At 42.3% G+C, this 22,543-nt stretch overlaps 1 protein-coding gene across 1 annotated transcript in view; it reads left to right on the top strand.

Moving 5' to 3' along the window:
• Positions 1-22,543, top strand: part of Pld1 (phospholipase D1) — a 123,900-nt gene that overhangs the window by 50,829 nt on the left and 50,528 nt on the right. The window contains 5 exon segments of the mRNA NM_001246828.1: positions 2,948-3,076; positions 4,044-4,162; positions 5,790-5,903; positions 14,922-15,032; positions 18,123-18,211. Coding sequence (NP_001233757.1) covers positions 2,948-3,076; positions 4,044-4,162; positions 5,790-5,903; positions 14,922-15,032; positions 18,123-18,211 — 562 coding nt within the window.

The following is a 22,543-nucleotide window of genomic DNA, read 5'->3' as shown; positions in this document are numbered from 1 at the left end:
GGGGGTTGTGATTAAGGATTAATTTGTGTAAACTGGGCTAATGGAGTCTATCTGGGTCAATTATGGAGGCTCCAGAGAGTCAGGCTAAAAGAGTCTAAATCAAAAAATGTTGGAGAACACCATGATGGGGGTTGGCTAAAGGTAAAGATTCATGAAGAATATACTTGATGAAAAGGGATCCAACCAGGTTGTGCCAATGTGCTCAAGATTGAAGGAGATGGAAATTTCCAGAAGAATTATTACAATGTCCTTATGGTTTTGGAAGTGGTGATGGGAGGATGTGAGGAAGATAACTGGAAGAGAAATGGAGAGCTGCACAGACACCTGAGAGGGTGGAACTGAGTCACCCATGGCTCGGAGAGGGGGATATTGATGCTGTAGGCAGCTGGCAATTCTAGTATTAGGTGTGACAAAAAGAGGTGACTACAGCAAGGCCTGGAGACTCCTGGCAGGAATAGGAAGATGCTCTTGTGCAAACTTTGGCTGCTGACAGACAAGGGCCAGAAAACTGGCATGAGGCCCCCAAGGAGAAGAGATGCAATTGTGATGATGTCATTCGGGAGCCAGCTATAGTGCTGCTGTGGCTGCTCACAGATGTCCATGTGTGCTCGGCTGCCTTCCTGTGTTGCGAGGACCGCCATCCTGTGAAATACTTGAACCTTGGCTACAAACAAAAGCAAGTTTGAATTGTGGGCATCTGAATCCAGTTTTCTGAGACTAGAAAGTTACTTCCATTTTTGCCCTCAAAATGATAACCAACTATCATAATAACTATCATAATATTTCAACAAGCATATGGGTATCCATGTTAAAGTCTTCTCTTTACTTCTTAAATTGATGAGAATCAATTATGTGTATGCATATATTTACAATCACCACACACAACTAATATCATATCTCAAACTTATTCCATGTTTGTATTTCCTAATTTTCTATTACAGTGTGTGTGTGGTGGGGGTGGGTACACCTGTGTGTATGTGGCACTGGCAGGCCTGAGGAGATTAGAGAACAATTTGAGCAAGTCAGTTCTTGCACCATTTGAGTCCTGGGGATTGATTCAGAGCCCTAGGCTGGGTTGCAGGTACCTTTATTTACTGAGCCATCTCTCTGTTCCTATGTTTTGTAAATCTGGAATTGACTCATCATTTATTTTATATTCTCACCCTCTCTTTGCTTACCCCCATCTCTCTAGCCCCCCTTCCCAACAATATCCATGCTTTCTGTGAAGAACCTACAGGGCAGCCCACAGCCACCATGTGCTCTTTCCTTTCAGGGGTACACATCAGGAAAGCCAGTAGCTGAGAAAAGATAATAGAAGTCTGTTTCAAACGTTAGTTGCTTTTGTTGACATTGGCAATTTAAACTATCTTTCATACGATATATTTAATGACCTTTGCAAAGTTAATTATTAATTTTGATATATAATGTTAGGTGTGTGGTGACTGCATAAAAATATTTGTTCTGCAAACATTTATTATTACTTCCTGGATGCTAGAAGCTACAGCAGGTGGTGAAGTTATATAGTACCCACTCTGAGTTTATAGACTCCTGGAGGAGGATTATCCACTCAGTGTTTTGTGCAATTGCCTGGCCTGGTCAAAGGCTTTTGGAAGGCATTTCCAGACAGGACAACATCGATGCTGGGGACGCCATTCCTTGCAGGGGTCTGTTCTGTCTCTCTTGAGGCCAGGATGATGTGGCTCATAATGAACAACTAAGAGATCAAGCAAAAGGGAGGGAAGGACATTCTACACAGAATGGGTAACACACAAGCTGCACAGAGGCAAGGCGGGTTAGCCTGCCAAAATACTGTGAAAAATAAGGCATGCTCAAGCCTGGAGCTAAGCGAAGGGAAAAATGGAGAAGAAAAAGACAGATGGCTGTAGGTCTGGGAAGTACCTCCTACACACACTAAATCCCTTAACACTTGAACCTCCTGTAGATGGGAGGTGATTCTAGAGATGTTTTTAAACACTTTGCATTTGGAAGGGACATGCAAGGACAGCTCTAGGGTGATATGTCAGTGGTAATGTGTGTTGGCCAGCACGACTCTCACAGGCTACTTCAAGTGGTACTACTGTTATTCATCTAACAATCGTTCTTGCACCCCATGCCTGCCTGTCTAATGCCTCTCTTGTGCCAAGTACTGCATTTGTGGTTTCAGTTCTGCTTCCAAGAACCCCTGCTTCGTTGTCTTTATGACTGGCACATCCCTGAAACTTTCTCACTGTTTAACAGTTCTTAAGTAGAGTGGTCCATTCGGCTCTGTAGAATGCTGCTGCAAACTGTTGCTTTAGTGCCGCGATTGTAAGCTTCTGTCTGTTATATTTTTATGGATGATGTTTGTGATAAGAATGTTAAAGACTGAAAGATCTTAGCTGTCATCTAGGCCAAATCATACACTTTACATGTAAGGCTTTATGACCCTAAATGTAGGCTCTTGGTGCCATGTAGCTATCTAATTCTGAGGCTGGAACATGGACTGCCTATATGTATGAGACTTGTGCTTTTTGAGATGAGGAAGGCGTGAAGTATCCACCGTGTTGGTAGCCTGGCTTCTGTTGCCTCTGCCTAGTGTACCCCCATCCTCACTTGGTTTTAGTGTTCTCTTGGAGCCCCACCTGGGGAATTCTTTATAGTTTACTCTGTGGTCTATTCTCCCTGACCTGGTAGGCTGTGAGAATAACCTACTCAACTGCCAAGAGTTAACTGCCCTGTTAACTAATGATGACTCTGGTTAGGACCTCTGTTGCTACTTAAAGAGAATCTCGTGACTGTTGGAATACTATGTCAGCCCACAGTCCCTGACCAATGGACACAGGCTGCCCTAGTGACAGGATTCAGGAAGAAAAGTGAGGGGGGATGGAGTGTTTAGCAAGGTACAGGAGGTTCCTTTCCAGGGCCTAATCAACTCTCAGCCTCTGAGCCAATCTTGCAATGTTCACAGACACTGGCTCCATCCGAAGTGTACAGACGGGTGTGGGAGAGCTGCATGGGGAGACCAGGTTTTGGCATGGGAAGGATTACTGCAACTTTGTCTTCAAGGACTGGGTCCAACTGGACAAGCCTTTTGCTGGTGAGTACTGGGGAGGAGGGTAGCTCAGGTTCCAGGCTTTTTTTCACTTTGGGGCATCTCAGCTATGCATGTGCATGATCTAAGTGCCTTCTGTTTTGTTTATTTCAAGTTTTAAACTTGCATTTATTAATTATATGTTGTGAGTTTTATTATGAACTTTTCATACATGTATATATTTTGGTTCTCCCCACCCCCTGAATTACCCTTTTCCCCCCTCCCGTTCCCACTGGTCCCCTTCCTCTTCCCAATGAAAAGCCCTTGTGCTCCTGATGGTCTAGTGAGTTTAATTAGATTTGCTGTCAAGAGCATGGGTAAGGAGTTACAGGAGCACAGGTAACTGACTACAAGTGGCTACATTGCTGAAGAGTGCCATTCCCTTCCCCGCCTACCATTAACTACCTAAAGATCCTCAATGGATGTTTTATTCTTGTCTTTGAAATTTTGGTTAAATTTTGGAGATCCGATTTGGTCATACCCATAGGAGTTTTTTGCTGTAGTGGTAAGAAAACATGAAACTTAAAATTCCAAATTTCCCACAGCTATATTTTAGGGTATAAACTGAAATTCTCCACCAGAGGGTATCCCTCATTTGGTCATATTCTTTTGTATTTATTTTCTCAATCTTCCTTCATTAGAGAGATGTCTTAGTGATTGTGCTTGTATGTCTAAAAGGTAGGCAGTATGGTGTTGTGTATATTGATAGCCTGCTGTTATTTCCACAGATCTAAAGGGGAATCCTATTAAGCATGTAGGCTTTGATTTTTTGTACCAATTCACATTTTGCTCTGTCTGCAGATTAAAATTGAGCATATAGCAGGGTCCATGGAGAGGGTAGATGATTGAATTTCTTGATTGAATATCTGTGTTTCCTTGACCATGATTATGTTGTATCCTAGTTGAGGTCAGAGTATTTCTGTCCCCTGGCACCGAACTCAGCGATGGGTCCTTGCCTGGTGCCCCCGGGCAGATTTCATTGACAGGTACTCCACCCCTCGAATGCCTTGGCATGATATTGGTTCTGTGCTTCATGGGAAGGCAGCTCGAGACGTGGCTCGTCACTTCATCCAGCGCTGGAACTTCACGAAGGTACCAATGTTGTTAGAACTTGGCCCACATTAGTCCCTGGCTGAGGAGAAGCTCAGAGGGTTGGAAGGAAAGGGCTGCTGTGGCCACATCTGTGACACCATCCATTGTTGTGAATATCATTGTCATAATGCTGGGCTGTGGAGCACTACAAAAAAAGGGAACTGTTTTCTAGAGTATTATGCCAGACAGCTCCTATGTGGAGTGATAGAAGTGGCGATCACGGCCTGTGAATTTAAGCAAGGGTTAAGTATTTGCAGAGACAGAGTCAGTAGATGTGTAGACACTATTATAGGGTCTGTAGGGCTTGTTTAGATGAGAGGTTCACCTGCAAAGTCCCTTCCGATCTTGGGCTGTTCTGGCCTTATACTGGCACTGAGCTGTGGAGCTGGCTTTGCACAGGGAAAGCAGGATGAGCCCGAGCCAATTCTTTTCTCCAGATGGAGCCTACTTACAAGCTGCCATTGCTATTGCTTTAACAGCAAGACCATACCATGCAGAAATTCAGCCAAATCATTGGTGCTGTTAAGGACCCACTGTATTTACTTGAAATAATGATGCTAGCTACTCTCATAACCTGGAAAAGGGACCTAGTTGAGTTACTTTCATGAACAACTTAGGGTATCAGTTTACTTACCGGTCATATGAAAGTAACAAGAAAATCAGTGCAGTATTTTAAATTCAAGTTTGGAGAGAATGCATGAGTAAGCAAAGCAATATTACTTTTATTACTTTGTGTTTTCCACACAGTTTCTTTGTGTAGCTCTGGCTGTCATGGAACTCACCCTGTAGATCAGGCTGGCCTCGAACTCACAGAGATCTGCCTGCCTCTGCCTCCTGAGTGCTGAGACTGAAGACATGTGCCACCACTCCCTGGCACAATATTACTTTTAATCTACTGTGCTATCAAAAATAAAAATATGGCTAATATTTAGAGTTGGATTTTTTTCTATACTCCTGTGCCCTGCTCCTAAGAGGATAAATTAACATAACACTCAATAATATTTTTAGGTATAAAAATCTCTTCCCAGAAAAACTATTTCTACATCACTTCTAATGGTTCAAATACAGCTAGAATTAGTTACAATGTTAATTAATAGTACTAAAAACATTTTTGAGACAGTGTTCCTATGTAGCCCACCATGGCCTGGACCTCACAGTATTCCTCCTGCCTTAGCCTCCAGAGTTATAGAGTGACAGATGAGCTCTCAAATTCCTGAATAATATAAATCAAATCATGATTCTTAGTCCGATTTTATGTCGAAGTTGTTTAAAATGAAAACATGCCTAATTGCTGTGGTAAGACATTTACAACATAGTAAAACATTGGCCCACAACATAGGAATTTCATTTTTGCAATTATATATCTCTGTAACTGTGGATCACATCTGATTTTCTCTTATAATATAAAAGAATGCATGCCTGCTGCAAAGGTGAAAGGGAGAAAAATGGACACTGAAAACAAAGACAGCTTCCAGCTTTTAACTTAGAAATATCTATTTACCTTATTTATTTATTTATTTATTTATCTATTTATTTATTTATTTTGGCTCCAAGGAACTACAAAGTGAGAAATAAAGGACCTCTTTTCTCATTTGAATCTCTTTTGAATTTGCCTTTTCTGTTTCAGATTATGAAGCCAAAATACCGCTCCCTTTCTTACCCTTTCCTGCTCCCAAAGTCTCAAAGCACTGCACATGAGCTGAGGTATCAGGTGCCAGGGGCGGTCCCCGCCAAAGTGCAGGTGAGAGACATACTGCTGGGTAATGTCTTTGTGATGGGACTGTCTGCTATCTTTACTTCAGATTTTCCAATAAGCATTTTTCTGAGGTCCACCTAAGTGGATCTTTGAAAATTCAGTGTTATATTTATTTACTCTTAATGAATTCAGTTTGTCATCTAAAACTCACGTGTTATGTCTAATAAAATGCATGTCCTCATAAAGGCCACAGTGCAGGCATAGCTGTTCCCACGATTCCTTGAGGGGTTCCCATAATTCCTTGAGGGTGACCCCGACAACACTTACACAGTAAACCTGTGGCTGGTGCTGCTTAAGCACGAGGGATGAAGCTGGAAACTTAGAGTCTGAGAAGTGAGTTCCTCCTTCAATTGAATTTTAGTGCTTAATTAACCAAATACCTTTTAGAGGCCCTTTTAAAACAACAGGAAGTTGTTTAATAGAGTCATAAAATTTTACAGCTTCCATTCCAACCGCAGCAAGTTACAAACAAGAAAACTCTGACCAGTGGATTCTGGGGCTTATCCAGGGCCACCCACTACTGGTGGATTCCAGCTCTGGCTCAGTGGTCGTCAGTTGGCTCCCTTTATCAATGGCCTCCCACGTCTTGAAGTTATGTAAGGACAGAATGAGGATGGGCTGCCTTTAGCATTGTGGCATTGTCCCTGAAAAACCCAAAACATTGTTTGGGCAGAAGCCCAGTGCCCTGCTTGCTGAACATGTCACCAGTGTGGACTGACCTAGCTCAGTTGGGAGTCTAGTGAACCTGCTTTTACAAATGAAGTGTCTGAATCTGTTACTTTGCACTGTGTGCAAGCACTGGTGTGTGCCCAGCAAATGCAAAAATATCCTACAACATAGACAAAATAATACAATAAAAAGAACAAACCAGGGCTGAGATGGCTAGGTTGGTGAAGTGCTTGCCGCAAAAGCAGGGGCCTCAGATTGTGATTCCCAGAACCCATATAAAGAAGTTAGGCATGGGGATGTAAGTTTGTAATCCTAGCACTGTGTTGGGGGTTGGGGAAAGCATAAGGATCCTGGGACTTACTGGCCATCCAACCTAGTCAGCCCCAGGCCAATGAGAGATGCTGTCTCAAAAAATTTAGGTGGAGAGATCAAAAGCAATAATATCCAGGCTTGTTCTGTGGCCTCCACAGCAATCACACATATGTGCATGTGTACCCACCCACGCAAAGGCAATTCACCTAAACACCCACATGCAAACACACATGAAAGAAAAAAAAAAAAAAAAACTGGACAAACCACTTGAGAAAAGTACCTGTAGTAGAAATGTAGTCATCTCTGTTTAAAGAGATATAAAAACATTAAATTGTATGAACCTATTTAATTTATTCTTTGTGGTAAGGAGAGCTTACTCATTCTGGAAGACAAAACAAGGATGCTGGTATTGAGGAAAAAACCAGGATTTAAGATTTGAACTTGCATTAAAATTGGTGTTGGGGGGGTCATCTTACCGAAGCTAGCTTCTGTCAAGTATTGATTGGCTGTGGAGATGCCATGGGGTGGAAGCTTGTTGCCATGCCTGATGATCTGTGTTTGATATACTACACTCACACAGTAGAAGGAAACTCCAGCAGGATGTCCTCTGACCTTCATACCCTTCCTGGGGCAAGTGTGAGTCCACACACATACACAAATAACTCAGTATACATGATAATTTAAATATATATGTTTAAATACCATATGTTTATATAAGTATATGTTTAAGCACCAGCTCTTTACACTCTAAGCCATCATTTGCATCCCAAGGGACAAAAAAAATCATTGTTGCTGCCTCTGGAAGTATAGTTTGCTGGGAAGAGGAAGTGTGAGGTTGAAAATTCTCTTGGCAACTCATTTGGATGCCCTCAGAGCTTGCCAACAAGGAGGGACAGAGCTGGTCCTTGTGCCCGAGGAATGAGACTGAAAGACCCCCACAGGGTGAGACCCCCAGGGTTACTACTCGGGAGTGGTGACCTCAGTCACCAGGAGGAGACGAGAACTTAATGCAAACAGCAAGAGGCTTTATTATTCAGCAACCCGAGTCCCGGGGCCCAGCATGTTACTCACGCAGGAGCAGAGGAGCTGGACCCCGAGTTGTGGTCTAGGGGCTTCTTAAAGGTAAAAACAGTTTTGATTAGCTTGTTCCAGGTGGCCGACTGCAATCTCCCAGCGCAATCTCTGGGCTCATGGGTCGTTCAGGGCAGTTTCATCTCTATCTCTGGGAACCATTTGTTAGGGTGGAATTCTTCAACCTTAACGGCTCTTTCCTGTTAAGTTCATAAATTCAGGTTCTCATGTATCTGCAAAGAAAACATCTTAGGCTGGGGTCCTTCAGGATCTCATTGCATAGTGGGCAGATGAGATACCACCCAGCCAAAAGAGAAGCTTTTCAAAAGGGCAGACCATAAGGTTGGAGGCCATAAATTACAGAGTTTCCATGGTTACTTAAGGTCATACAAAGTACAGAGTTAGTAGCTATGCATTTTAAGGAGGATACATTTGACTGAGATAAAACAGGGCATAGGCTTGCACGGTTACAGAGTCACTGGGTCCGTCAGTGATCTCCAGGGCTGGGGGATCTTTATGATCAGCAATTAGCAAAGGAATGTTGACAGGAGTGGTGGACAGTTACCTCTCCTCTGAGAGCAGGGGATCAGGCTCCAGTCGTGGCACTCCTGATTTAAGGAGTTAAATTTTCCTTTATCATTAGAGGTTCCCTAAGTTTTTAAACTTTTATTAATTTGAATTTTTGGTCCTTCAAGACCACCTGCTGTAAATAAATCACTGCCCTTGGAGAAGGTTAGGTAGTAGGGTAAGGCCAGAAGAGGGGCTCTGAAGATGCCTCAGTGACCTTGAATTTGCCCATTACCTCTGAAGATTAACCTATGACAGCAGTTCCCAAACTGGCTTTTGCCTGTGAAATGCTGATAGGCTTTCACAACAGAGGGTTTCCAAGGCTTCTTTACAAGGGTCTGGCAGTACCTTTGTTATGCTAATGTTCCAGGGAGCCATTGAAGGGCTTGAGAGCCATAAGGCCATTCACAAAGTTTATCTGAGGGAAGACTTCTCATTTCAGTTCTTCCCATCTATTTCTGTCAGAATACTTTGGAGCTTGAGGCGCATGCACATGAAGAGCTTTCTGGTGGAAGCCAGGGCAATGGAGGTCTCTGAAAGAACTAATGCCCTGTGGTGCTAAACTAGGAATGCAAGGAAGGGGCAGAACGAAGAGGAAAGACAGACACACTGAAAACGAGGGACTAAAATTGAAGAAAATTAGCTACATAAATATAGTTGATGGCATCTTGAGAGAGGAATGTGAGTGTGGATTTCTTCCTGGGCCAGTGTGTGAGCTGAGGTCACCAGGAGGAATGCTCTTCATGGTTGTTAGGTCTGTTCTGTGGAACACAATGTATCTGAGAGTGGCCATGATTAAAAAGGTGAAAAAGTTTGAGGTAGCACTCCTAGGGACACAGGATAGTGGTCAACTAAGTACAGTCAATATGTTAGAAAGCCAGGCAGTCAGGAAAGCACAGTGTCCTAGTGCAGCTGCCAGGGGCATGAGGCCTTAGTGGACCCCTCCCCCTCCTCCTATTCCTCACTAGAAAGCCTCTCATAGAGACCCTTTCATTCAACATATTTAATAAAGGGGCACTGTACTGCATTATCTTTCATTGACTCCAACTGATGTAGCTTGAAGCCCACATAAAGCTCAATGGCTACATACCCTGACTTTAAAAGGTGTTATAATTGTTTATTACTAAGCAGAAGCCACTACTAGAACTTGTGACTAGTATTAAACCCATTTGGGTGGATCTCAGAGGAAAAAGTTACAAAAACGAATCCCAGCATTGTAGGTACAGTTGGTCACATAAGTAGCTATCAGTTAGTGGCTACTGACATCACAAGGACACCAAAGTAGAAAATACATCATTCCTGAGTTCTGTAATTCCTTTTGTCCTTCTAATCCTCAAAACCCAGTATTTGGGGGTCAGGACATCTCACTGCTCAATCCTTTCTCAACTCTTGTACCAGGGCTAGGGCTATAGCCCTGCTGGTCAAGGCCTTGTCTGCCTGAAGCCTTGGGTTTTGTCCTCAGCATCCCATAAGACCCAGAGTGCCAGCACAAGCTATAATCCCTGAGACCAGAAGAAATGCAAGGTTATCCTTGGCTACATAGCAAGTTCAAGCCTAATCTGGGATATATAAGACCCTGTCTCAAAAAAAGATATATAAATTTTGTGTCATTTTCCTGATGGGCCCTCCCCCGTTTTAGAATATGTAAGACCTCGTGAAATCTGGGGTTCTACTGGTTTTCAGCTAAATAGCTGTGGTTCTGAAAACTAGCTGCCGCAGGAAGATAGGAAAGCCTAGGTCAGCAGACTCACAGAATGTCTCTCACTGGGTTGTTTACTCCTTCAGTCCTCACACGGGTTAGTTCACCTCTTGTTCGATCACTCTACACTACCATCTCTCTCTAGATTGTTTTTCCAGAGCTATGGCTGTTCAATGCTTAAAGGCTGAAAGCAGGGATCTAGGCCACTCCTGATTTTTTTTTTGTTTTGTTTGCTTGTCTGTTCCATGAAACACTGGGGATTGAACTTAGGTCTTTGGACACAGGAGACAGAGAGTTCTACCACCTCTCATTTCCCAGAGAATCACAAGTGACAATGAGATAGATGCTTGACTTTTGTATTCATCTTCAAAGAATTTGTCATGTTTTCCAAACTTTCAGTCTCTCGTCTGCCAAATGACAGTAGCCAAATATTTTACCGTACCTTGGGAAACTTAGTAATATTTACCCTTGTATTTATTGGATTGTCAAGAGACAATGTCTCGTGGAGGCTGGACTGGGTTTGAACTTGCTATATAGTTAAAGATGACTTTGAATTTCTGATCCTCCTGCCTCCACTGCCAGAGTTCTGGGATCACAGGTGTGCACCATTACTCCCAGTTTCTGTGATTCTGGGGATAGTGCACTCAGGGCTCTGTGCAGCAGGTGTCCATCACTGATGAGATACAGTCTCAGCACGCTTTACTGAGGTTTTCGAGCATGCTTTATTTAATAACAGAACTTAGAGGCCTTGTCTTATTTGTAAATATGCATTATGATCTTGACTGTGATGAGGTGGGTTCTAGAGTCAAGCTCTGCCACTTGCTGCGAACCTTGGGTACATTGCTTTACATATTTTCTTCCTTTGTAAATCAGGGCTAATGGCACTGTTCATCTCCTCCATAGGACCAATAATGGGTAGTGATGAGTAGAAAAGCTAATACAGGCAAAGCACTGGAAGGGTGCCATGGTTGAGGTAGGAGGATAGCCTACCAGTTCAAGACTACTCTTGGCTATAGAATGAAGCCCTGTCTCCCAAACAACCTACATGGGTCAATGGTGCATCCAGCTCGAAGGTTGTAAGTGCTAAAGGTGGGCTCTGTTTTTAGTATGTCTCAGGATGACTGTAACCACAAAGGCCCCAGCAAGGTGACAGTGCTTCATTTGTCACATGCTTTAGCACAATCTCCCATTGCCTGTCTTTTTTTTTTTTTTTTGTATTTTTTTTTTTTTGGTTCCCCGAAGTCCCCACAAATATCTGCACCCAACCTCCCATGTTTCTCCCCTTTAATGTCTTTCTTTAAACACTGTTTTCTCTCTCTGCTTCAGCCTCAAGACTAACTTCTTTCTTTGGGTCTGGTAAAAAGGCCATTCTTGTGAAAATTGCCTAGCCAATTGAGCAGCAGGTCCTCAAACCCAGAGGTTGTTAAAGGAGGGAGTTTGAGAAGGAGGCATACACCTAGGTCACTTCTTTACTTTCTTGACTGTGGTTGTTTTTAGCCCAGACTGGAAGAGTGAGGCTCAATCTTGGGAGCATATATATATATACACACATACATATACACACACATATACACACTTTTGTCCTAGGCAATCTTTGTCCATATTTCACTTGGACACTTAGGTAAGTAAGGAGGAACCAAGATATAATACACACACACACACACACACACACACACACACACACACACACACACACACACTGGATTTACAGGGAATAGAAGCATTTAGGAGAAAGAAACTTGGGGCCGATACTATAATGTCCTGAAGGTTTTCAGGCAAGAGACATTTCTGTTCTTTATGTATACATCTTAGGCCCATTATATGGGAAGGGAAGGTTGTGGTTAATGAGAAGGCTATTTTTAGTTTAAAAAAATAGGACACTGTACAAAGGAAAATTCCTAGTCCTAGTTATGATCTTGTCCTAAATCATCAAGTCAGATCTATGCCATTTTCATGATGCATATTCAAATTTGAGGTCTGAAAAGTATAGGTTAGATTTTTATTCCCAGCACATTTGGGATATTATTTTGCATGTGAGGGGATGGCCCTTATATTGTTTCAGAACTAGAAATATGAGACAAGCTGGTGAGGTCAAGGAAGCACAAAGAGAATGACTCTCAAATAGAAACCAAATGGAAATGAACCAGCACATGCTTGTTGTTCTTGACTACTGATAGAATTTTCTAGACCATTAAAGATGGAAATTGATTGAGATGATCTTCTACAACTTCAGGGCTGCAAAGGCAAAAATGCAGGCAGGGCCAAAAGGAAATTAGTTTCAATTGCTCTTGTGGTAACAGGCAAGTTTCAACTAATTACAAGATTAAATGACTAATAATCCCAAGTAGTTTTTTCTTTTCCCTCTCTTACTTAAAATTTAACTTTCAAGTTTGTCCCCAGATAATGACTGTTTTTAATGAAATGACTTTCCATTTCGAGTTAAAGCTTGGGCTTAGGCAATGGATTCATAACCATGAGCCCTTGGGAGTTGGGCAACTTCCTGCATTTGGGTGTTGTGAGCAATTTGAGACCCTCCACTTTGGCATGTGGTCTGTCCCATACAATGGGTGTGTTTTGTGGGCGATACAGCTTGACTTTAAGCATTTAAATCCCTCTGATTACCTGTCCCTCGTGGAAAATGGCAGGTGTCTGACCTCCCTGCTTTTCATCCTGGCAGGCATGGCTAAGCAACCTCAGAGTTGCCTATCAGTGTACCCTACCCCCAAGAATTTCTTTTCATTATAGCTTGAAAGACACTCCAAATTATTGTGACAAGCAGGTTGACACCTGCTATGACATCTGGTTGCTGCTAATTTTTACGTTTCATGAATGAGTGTACTGAGTGTGAATAAGAGCAGGTTTTGAGAGTGAGAAAGAAATACAGGTTTTTGCATCTTAGGGGAAGGATAGGGCTTCCAATCAGGGATGCTTATAATTTAGCCGTATCAGATCAAGGCTTAATTTTGAGGGTGACACAAATGACAACTTCTAGCAAGCACTAGCTTTGCAGTTCCTTAGGCTGGCACATATTACTTTAAAATTATTAAGTAGTTTACCAGACCTTTTTAAAGGTATCTGATATAAAACCAATTATCTCTTGGTTTTTATTTTACAGACCTAGTTCAACCATTCGTTTCACTTGATTTTAGATTTTAGTTGACTCAATGAGGAACAGTTTCAACATTCATTTAAAATTAGAAACAACAAATATGTTTTTATATTTCTCCTCTTCCTTCCCCTTTCAATTCCCCCCCTTTCCTTTTTTTTTCTCCTCACTTTTCCTTGTGAGAGACAGGGTCTCACATAGTCCAGGCTTGCCTTAATCTCACTATGTAGCCAAGGACGCCTTGAACTTCTGAGCCTCCTGCCTCCTCTCTCCAGATGCTGAGATCATAGGTGTGTGGCAATGACATCTGGTTTATGGGGTACTAGGGATGACAAACAGAGCTTTGCGTGTGCCAGGCAAACACTCTACCAATTGCTACAAGCTCAGGCCTTTGATGAGTCTTCTGCAATGATACCTAGTTGTTTAAGTAAACCAAGAGGTATATAGTAAGCGCTTACTATGTATAAAAGACATACATACCCCTTTAGTCTCAGCACTCGGGAGGCAGAGGCAGGTGGATCTCTGTGAGTTTGAGGCCAGCCTGGTGTACAAAGCTACACAGAGAAACCCTGTCTTGAAAAACCAAAGGGAAAAAAAAAAGCATACTGCAGCAGTTAAAATCCTGGAAGGACTACCAAGTGAAGGTCATTTAGTGTTGGGAAGTCTATGGGATCCTCCAGTGTTCCCCTGCCCCGCCCCCACATGCACAGCCACGCATAGTCACGGTCTGCTTTGTAGCCTTTCTCTCTGATGTGATCTGCCATAGCTCAACTTCACCTGCCAATGCTATCATCATTAGTCAACAGTTACAAACTGTTTACTAGGTATGAGGCTTGCTGATAGACACATCACAGTCATTAATCTCTGCCCTACATCACGGGCCTTAATCTGCATGTAGGTGCAGCTTAAGGACTGTCATAGGGAAAGAGGACAAAGTTATGTTAATTGTAATGACCTAAATAAGTCTTCAAAAATATTCCTTGTAGGAACCACAACTTAAGTCTCCAAGCTTTGAATGGAAATAATGCTGGATGGAAGGGTGCAGTTTTACTTTGCTTTTCAGTTGCTATAATAAATGCCATGGCCAAAAAGAAATCAGGGAAAATAGGGTTTATTACATCTTACAGGTTTTGGCCCATCATCCAGGGAAGCCACAACAAGAACTGAAGCAGGAACCATGGGGAAACACTGCTTACTGGGGAAACACTTCCTCCCTGGCTCCCATTCACACCTTTTTGATACAGCCCAGGCCCACCTGGCTAGGGGTGGCATTGCTCATAGTAAGCCTGGTCCTCCTACATCAATTAGAAATCAAGAAAATGCCCCACAGACTTGCCCACAGGCCAATGTGATGGAGGCAGTTCTTCAGTTGAGGTTCATTCTTCCCAGGTGTAACAAGCTGACAAGTAAGCTTAGCCACCACAAGGATGTATTCTGGGTGTGTCCAACTCTCCCTTGGGCCATGTGGGACTCAAGCCACTGTGGTCATTGGTTTAGAAGGAATGACTTCATCTCATCTGTACAAATAGTGCCATCTCTCTTGTCTGATGTTTGCTTGTTGCTGATTGCTGTCTTGTAGTTGCTCCGATCTGCTGCTGATTGGTCTGCTGGTATAAAGCACCACGAGGAGTCAATCCACTCTGCCTACATCAACGTAATAGAGAACAGCAAGCACTACATCTACATTGAAGTAAGTGTGTCAGCAAGTCAATTACATAGCCTGCCTTCCCGGGTGTCTTAGTTCCTATTGCCGTGATAAACACCATGGCCCAGGGCAATTTGAGGGAAGGAAAGAGTTTATTTGGCTTGCATTTCCATGTCATAGTACATCACTGAGGGAAGTCAGGGCAGGAACTGAAACAGAGGCCATGGAGGAACACAGCTTACTGGCTTATTTCCCATGGCCTACTTCTTGTGTCACCCAGGACTACCTGGCCAGGACTATTTGGCAATGCCCCATGGAAGGACTAGACACTTCCATAACAATCATCTACCAAGAAAATGCTCCACAGAATTACTTGCCTATGAGCAATCTGATGGAGTCATTTTCTCAATATACGTTCTTCTTCCTAAATAACTTTAGTTTGTATTGAGTTGACAAAAAACAAACAAACAAACAAACCCCCCAAAAACAAACAAAACAAAACAAAGAACCTAACTAACCAGGACACAAAGTATCATAGAAGACTGTAGGAACCCTAGTTCAGGATTCAGTATGGCCCTCAATTCAGCATGAATTGAGTTACGAAATACTGATTGTGGTAATTTGTATTTCCGTCTCCCAGCATACCTAAATTCACTCTGCACCATCTTTAACTCAAGACTCATGGAACCTTGTAAACCCTTGTGGTACTGACATGTATCAGCTTATGAATACATGTTTTGCTAAAACAACCCCAGCATGGATGTAGAAGTTTTCACTGAGGTATGGTTAGAAATAGTGCATGAATCATGCACTATTTCAGGAGAGCACACACATGCACACATGCTCATACACACACATACATGCACATGTGCGCGTACACACACAGAGTAAGTTGCTCACACAGAGGACCTACAGGATACCCCTGCTGTGGGGAAATCCTGGAGTAGGAAAAGACAGGGAATGGAATATGGGAATGGGTGACATGAGGACATTAAAGCTCAGTGTCACTGTTCATGATAAAGCCTTTCCAGAACACAGCTTGTGTTCAAAGCCCATGAGAAAATCTGGGAGCATCAAGTTTAGTGTGGGAACTTTAATTGAACTTCAAAATAGATACAGAAATAGTACAGACTCTTTGGAACCCCTGAGAAAAATAAAGAATCTCCATAATGGGGGGAGACCCAAGCCAACACATAATCTCCCTCCTCTATCCTGGTTTTATTTTTCCATTGAATAAAAATAGAATGTGTAGCCAGAAATGGATTGTGGGAAAAACCATTTGAGCCCTGTTTTTCTTCTCCTAGAGTCCCGTATTCTTCTCTTCCAAAGAGTGACAGCGATTAAAGGCATCAGCAAACAATTGTAGCTGTACTTATTCCTCAGACCTGGAGAAAAAGAAAGCTAACTAAAAATGTATATCCCACATGCAGCTGATAAAGGGCATTAGTGGAAATCAGGGAAGTCCACTCAGGAGTTTAGTAAGATGCTTCTTATCATTAACTGTGAGAATGATGTTGTCATTGCAAAAGATGTGACAGTTGCCTCACCCAGCATCCAGCCATTTTGTTTCATTTTTAAAATAGCATAAAGACCAGTATCTTAGTTACTTTTCTTTATGCTGTTAAGATAGCTGACAAAAGCCATTAAGGCAGAAAGGGTTTGTTTTGGCTCCCAGTTCTGGAGATTATAGTCCGTCATGGCAGGGAAGTTATGGCAGCAGGAGCAGGAGGTGTCTGGTCACCTTACACACACAGCCAGGAAGCAGGGTGATGGATATGGGTACTCAGCTCCCTTCTCCTTTTTAATAAGTCTGTGGTCCCAGAACAGTGCTGTTCACATTTAGGGTGGGACCTACCTCCTCAGTTAACCTAATCTATGTAAGCCTCACCAACATGCCCGTGATTGTAAATTCCATCAAGTTGACCACGTGACTAGTCCAATCAACTTCTCTCTCTCATGCCAGCATGGCATTGAATGAGGTCAGCAGTGCCGTGGGCATTCATGGTTGTGACATTTCTCTGGGTGATAATCTGTATTTCAATAGGCGGTACTAATAATATTTATTGGTTATTTTTTATCATTCTTTTATGCAACAATAAAAATCCTTTGTATCATTAGGATAATTATGTAGCCATTTTCTAACAACAGTTTCAAAGAATGTTTTATAGATCTATGAATAACAGAAATACTTAAATAAAACCATTTTCTTTCTATTTTATTAATAATATTTCATTAATATTATAATATATATAATCTCATATATATATATATATATATATATATATATATATATATATATATATATATGAGATTTGAGAGCTGGGTAAATGACTCCCTGAAGAAAGTCCTTTCCATATAAGCGCAAAGGATCAGAGTTCAGATCTTTAGTACCCACAAAAATTCTGGGTGAGCATGGAAGCCTGCCCTCACTTGCAAAGTGGAAACAGGAGATCCAGACTAATCCTTTTAGGAAGTTCTGGGCTCAGCTGGGAACCCTTGCTTTAGTTAAAAAGGTGGAGAGAGAATAAAGGAGACTCCTGAGGTCAGCTGGGACCTTTACAAGCACACATGGCACTCTGACCAGCACAGACACATGTGCCCACACACATGACCATTCACATCAAAAAAAAAAAAATTATTTGAAGGAGATTTAGAAACTTCTTGAAATAGAAGTTCAGGGACAGGAGAGTCCCAAAGACAGAGGACAAGGTGAAAGTAGGTGCTAGGGAACGCTGGAGAAAACCTCTGCTGAATGAGCAGGCCCTCTGCCCAAGACAGTATGCTTGCCAGTGTGGAACTTTTAATACCAAGTGTGTGTGTGCTGTAGGAATCAAAAGGAAACCTAACTTGGAATGCCCATGGCATTCTCAGAATGTAACTTGGATATGTGTGTTAGGAAAACCACATAGCCTTCTTCTTGAGGAAGATGTGGTAAGCAGAGTGATGCAATGCTCATGAGACCTGGGGTCAGATAGCACTTCCCATACTCTGGGCTGTTTACTTTTCCCCTGAGATTCAGTGGCCTCAACATACCCAAGTGTGAACCATGTTTATAGCAATATAGTGTTTGTTCCCTCATTCTCCATATCTTCCAGAGAAAACAAGGCCTTACACGGTGTCCTATTTTTCTCACAGAATCAATTTTTCATAAGCTGTGCTGACGATAAAGTTGTGTTCAACAAGGTGGGAGATGCTATTGCACAGAGAATCCTAAAAGCCCACAGGTAAGATTTGCTTTGACCAAAATTTGAGCCAAAGTACTGTAGCTGCTCTTGCTTTGCTGTGGAGGTGGTTCCAAAAGCTTGTTGAAAACGGACTCTTCGTTATTTTGTGAGTCAGTTGCTGAGAAATATTCAGTTATCTTGATGGGAATTTGAATTTTTCCAGGATGTAATCAGCTTCCTGGCCTGCCTTTTTTCCCACATATGGGGTTTGTGTTCTGATTTATTTCATGGAAGACAGTGAACTATGCTCACACAAACAAAACCAAAAGGACAGAAAATATTGCCACAGAGTTATATTTAAATTCTCAATTCCAAATGTCATATTTCTTTAGCTCATGGAATCATTTCTCAAGTCTCATTCTAATCATATCCATATACTGTGCAGTCCACTCAATAAACTGAACAGTCCAACAGCTTAGCATATTCACAAAGCAGCTGCCGTTGACTGATTTTGTTATCTTTATTTATTTTAATAATATTACTATTGTGTATGAGTGCACACATGGTGCACCCATACACAGCATATGCCATGGCCTATGTGTAGAGCTTCTGTGAGTCAGTTTTCTCCTTCTTCCCTGTGGGTCCCAGGGATTGAGGTCACGTGGTCAGGACCAGCAGTGAGCACTTCCATCTCTGGCAGCCTTTATGAATATTTTGTTCTAAGAATTTTTTTTTTCATTTAAAAAATGTTATCTTTTTGGTTTGGGGTGATTGTGTGTGTGTGTGTGTGTGTGTGTGTGTGTGTGTGTGTGTGTAGGTGCACACATGCCCACTGAGCTATCATGCTGTCCCAATACTTTATTTTTTAGTTTTATGTGTTAATATTTGTATCTTTGACTCACTTTGAACTATTTTTGTATTTTGTGTGAGTTAGCAGTTCACCTTCACTGTGTTTGTAGATGTAGACTGCTGGTTGAACAGACTATGGTCACACACCTTGAATGCACCCTATATGGTCTCAAGGGTCTTTCTTCCCCTTACTGAGTTGTTTGGCCTCTGGGACTAATGGTGTGTGTGTGTGTGTGTGTGTGTGTGTGTGTGTGTGTGTGTGTGTATCTAATTTGAGTTCTATGTAAAAGCAGCAAAGTCAACAGAACTATTACACCTCACTAAAGTCTTTGAAGATATACAGTTAATATCACATTTATACACATCTGGAAATAAAACCATTTTTCCATCTTTTTAAGTATAATGTTTGGGGATTTTAGAAATGAATGAAATCTTAGTGGTAACTATCAATATTTTATCTGTTTTGTAGTTTTTATTTACATCATCTTATTGAACTTTCACAATTGTGAAAGCTGGTCTTATAGCTGTGGATGTTCAATAAATCGTAGGACTTGTGCTGTTATTTTCTTGTCATAACTTTTCTTGTTGTTATGACAAAATACCTACAAAAGCAGCTTAAGGCAGGAAGGCTTTGCTTTGTCCCACAGTTTAAGGATACAGCCCACCACAGTGGGGAAGGCATGGCAGGATGCAAGGTGGTGTTTGCCTTCCATCTGTAGTCAGGAAGCAGGGTTGGACAGTGGTACTCAGCTCACTGTCTTTGTTGTAATTCAGTCTGTGGAATGGTACTGCCTTCATTCATAGTGGCCGTGTCCATGTCAGTTGACCTAATCTAGTAACTCTCTTCCAGACACTGTCTCTTCAGTGATTCTAGACCTTGTCAAATTGACAATATTTACCACCACATTTGTCTAGGTTGCTTTTCAGCAATAGGCCACAAGAGTGTTGAGCCCCTAGTCTTTGGGACTTTGAAGGACCAAGTGTTTTCCTGATAGCATGTAAACAGGATCCATAGATGGTTAGGAATTAAGGTGCCTTCACCACATGGGGTTTTCTCATGTGGAGACAGCTGAGGTGGAGACTTCTATGACTCTTTCCCCTTCAGCATGCATACTGATCCCAGAGAGTGGGAATGAATGACACAGGTTCCTTTGGCCTATGGAGGGTAAAATCTGGAGAAGGTTGTTACTGTGAATCAGCAGCCAGGCCTCTCAGCAGTGGGGATGGCTGTCTCAACCCTGTGCTGAGGGGATCTGGGTAGCCCCGAATTCTGTACACCTTGTGGACGGACGGCTCAGCAGTCCTTACACTGCACTGTTCATTAGAATCTACCTCAGGCACCTGTAAAATGGCAGTTTCCCTCATCTTCACATTTCCTCAATTACAGTTTCCTTGATGGAAGCCATTGGGTTGTATATTGCTGCAAAGATGGCCCAGGCATAGCTAAGTTTGTGTGGTATTCACCTGGAACAAAGACAGCTAGGAACGATAGCGTCTGTGTTCTGCCTTTACAAGTCCCATTTACTCTTTACCCTCTGGATGCTTTTTAAAGTCACCAGCGCATATGTTGCTGGGTTTATAAGCAACCTTGCTTGTGGTTGGACACACACACACACACATATGCTCAGAGATTTCTCACATTCCTGGTCTCCCTCGTCTCTGGAGCAATTGGGGGGATTTGAAAGAATGCATTATTTTTGACATCTCATTGATGTAGAGGTACATGCACATTTGGCAAGAGGGGGAAAAATGTGTTCTTATGAAGTTGAAGTAAATCACAGAAAAATATCAAGTTAGCAAATGAGTTCGTTGCAGTGAATGGTGGTTTGTGAATTTTGGAACTGTGATTAACAAATAAATGCAATAGAGTAAGCTAGAACTTTCATCTCTCCTGATAGTTCCTTATAGGTACCTGCAAGATTGGATTGGGTAGTTTGGGAGCCTGAGAGGATATTTTTCTGTGTGTATGTATATACATGTGAAGGTGAGGGTGAGTGAATGTGTGTGAGTGTGTGTGTGTGTGTGTGTGTGTTGTAGGCCACAGGATAGCCTCAGCTTACATGTTTCTATTCCTTAGGTGCTACAGGCTATCACTAGATAAGAAGATTGAATAGTTGATTAAAATGTGCAAAAGCATTCAAGTCAGAAATGCTTGAGAATGTGAACTGTCAGATCTCTGAGTTCAAGGCCAGCCTGGTCTATATAGTTCCAGGATAGCCAGGTTGTGCAGAGACTGTCTCAAAAACAAATAGGTCAATATTGAATCTTTTCATCTATCTGTCAATCTAATTATCTACCGATCTTTCTTCTCTTCCTTCCTTCCTTCCTTCCTTCCTTCCTTCCTTCCTTCCTTCCTTCCTTCCTTCCTTCCTCTCTCCCTCCCTTCTCTTAATTTCTTCTTTTCTTCTTTCTTTCTTCCACTCATTCTCTCATCTCTCTGTCTCTCTCTCTCTGAGACTAGTCTCTCACTAGTCTAAAATTCACAAAGTAGTTAAGGCTAAGCGGCCAGTCAGCCTCGAAGATGCCTCCTGGCAACAGGATTAAAATCATGTACTATCATAGCTAGCTTTTTGAAACATGTGGATTCTGGGCCAGGTCACCATGCATACAGAATGAGTACCTCACTGACTGAGCTGTCACTGCAGCCCAAGAACATTTTTCTCTACCATTTTAATTCACACCAAAAAAGTTGGACTATTCCTAAAATTCTAGTATTTTGGAGCAGGAAGGAATTTATGGTATTTTCTGATTATATGTTTCCTAGCAGCCTTGTGACAGCTGATTCTGATTCATAGGAGTGTGGAGGCAGTGTCTGCCACAGACTGTACCTTTTGATTTGACTTAACTTGAAGTCTGTGGGCTAGTTTTCTTAGGCAAGGTCAAGGAAGAAGACAAAGCCCCATTTGCAGGCTGCCTGAGGTGGGTGGGTGGGGGTGTTTTGCTCAGCAATGGTCTGGGCCTTGCTCTTTCTCTTCCTTCATAGATCTCCCTTGCCAAAGACACATTCTTATCAGCAAGTCTAACTCAGTGGCCAGAGAAGGACTAGATGACAGCACAAAGCAGGTGCAGGGAAGTGACAGCAGACTGCCAGGTCTTACCAAGGACTATGGGCCCTTAGCCAGGGCCTTCTCACCTCGGGTGTAGATATGAGTCCCCAAGGTGCCAGCTCCCTCTGCAAGGCTGTCTTATTTTCTCCCAGTGATGGAATGGAGCCTTGTCCCAGTTCCTCAGAGATATTTACTTCCTTTTCCACAGCCATCATTCTCCACAGAAATGGGATTCTGCCAAGTCTTTGCTATGATCCATGATCTAGAGTTTCAAGCCCGTGTTCATTCCACAGTAACTGAAGAGAAGAAGCCAGGGGAATTGTTGCAGAAAACAACATGTCTGCTCTAATACCTGAATTTGTCTCAGAGTGGAAACCCAGCCCCCTAGAAACATGCCTTTGACGATTCAAATGTGTCTGGGCAGGCAGGATCAGTCATGACTATCTCAAATCATCTCAGGCACCATGGCTGGGTAATCAAAGGGATAGTATAATAA

This window comes from Cricetulus griseus (assembly GCF_003668045.3).
Source record: "Cricetulus griseus strain 17A/GY chromosome 1 unlocalized genomic scaffold, alternate assembly CriGri-PICRH-1.0 chr1_0, whole genome shotgun sequence".
Classification (NCBI taxonomy): domain Eukaryota; kingdom Metazoa; phylum Chordata; class Mammalia; order Rodentia; family Cricetidae; genus Cricetulus; species Cricetulus griseus.
This window is presented reverse-complemented; position numbering and strand designations above follow the sequence as displayed.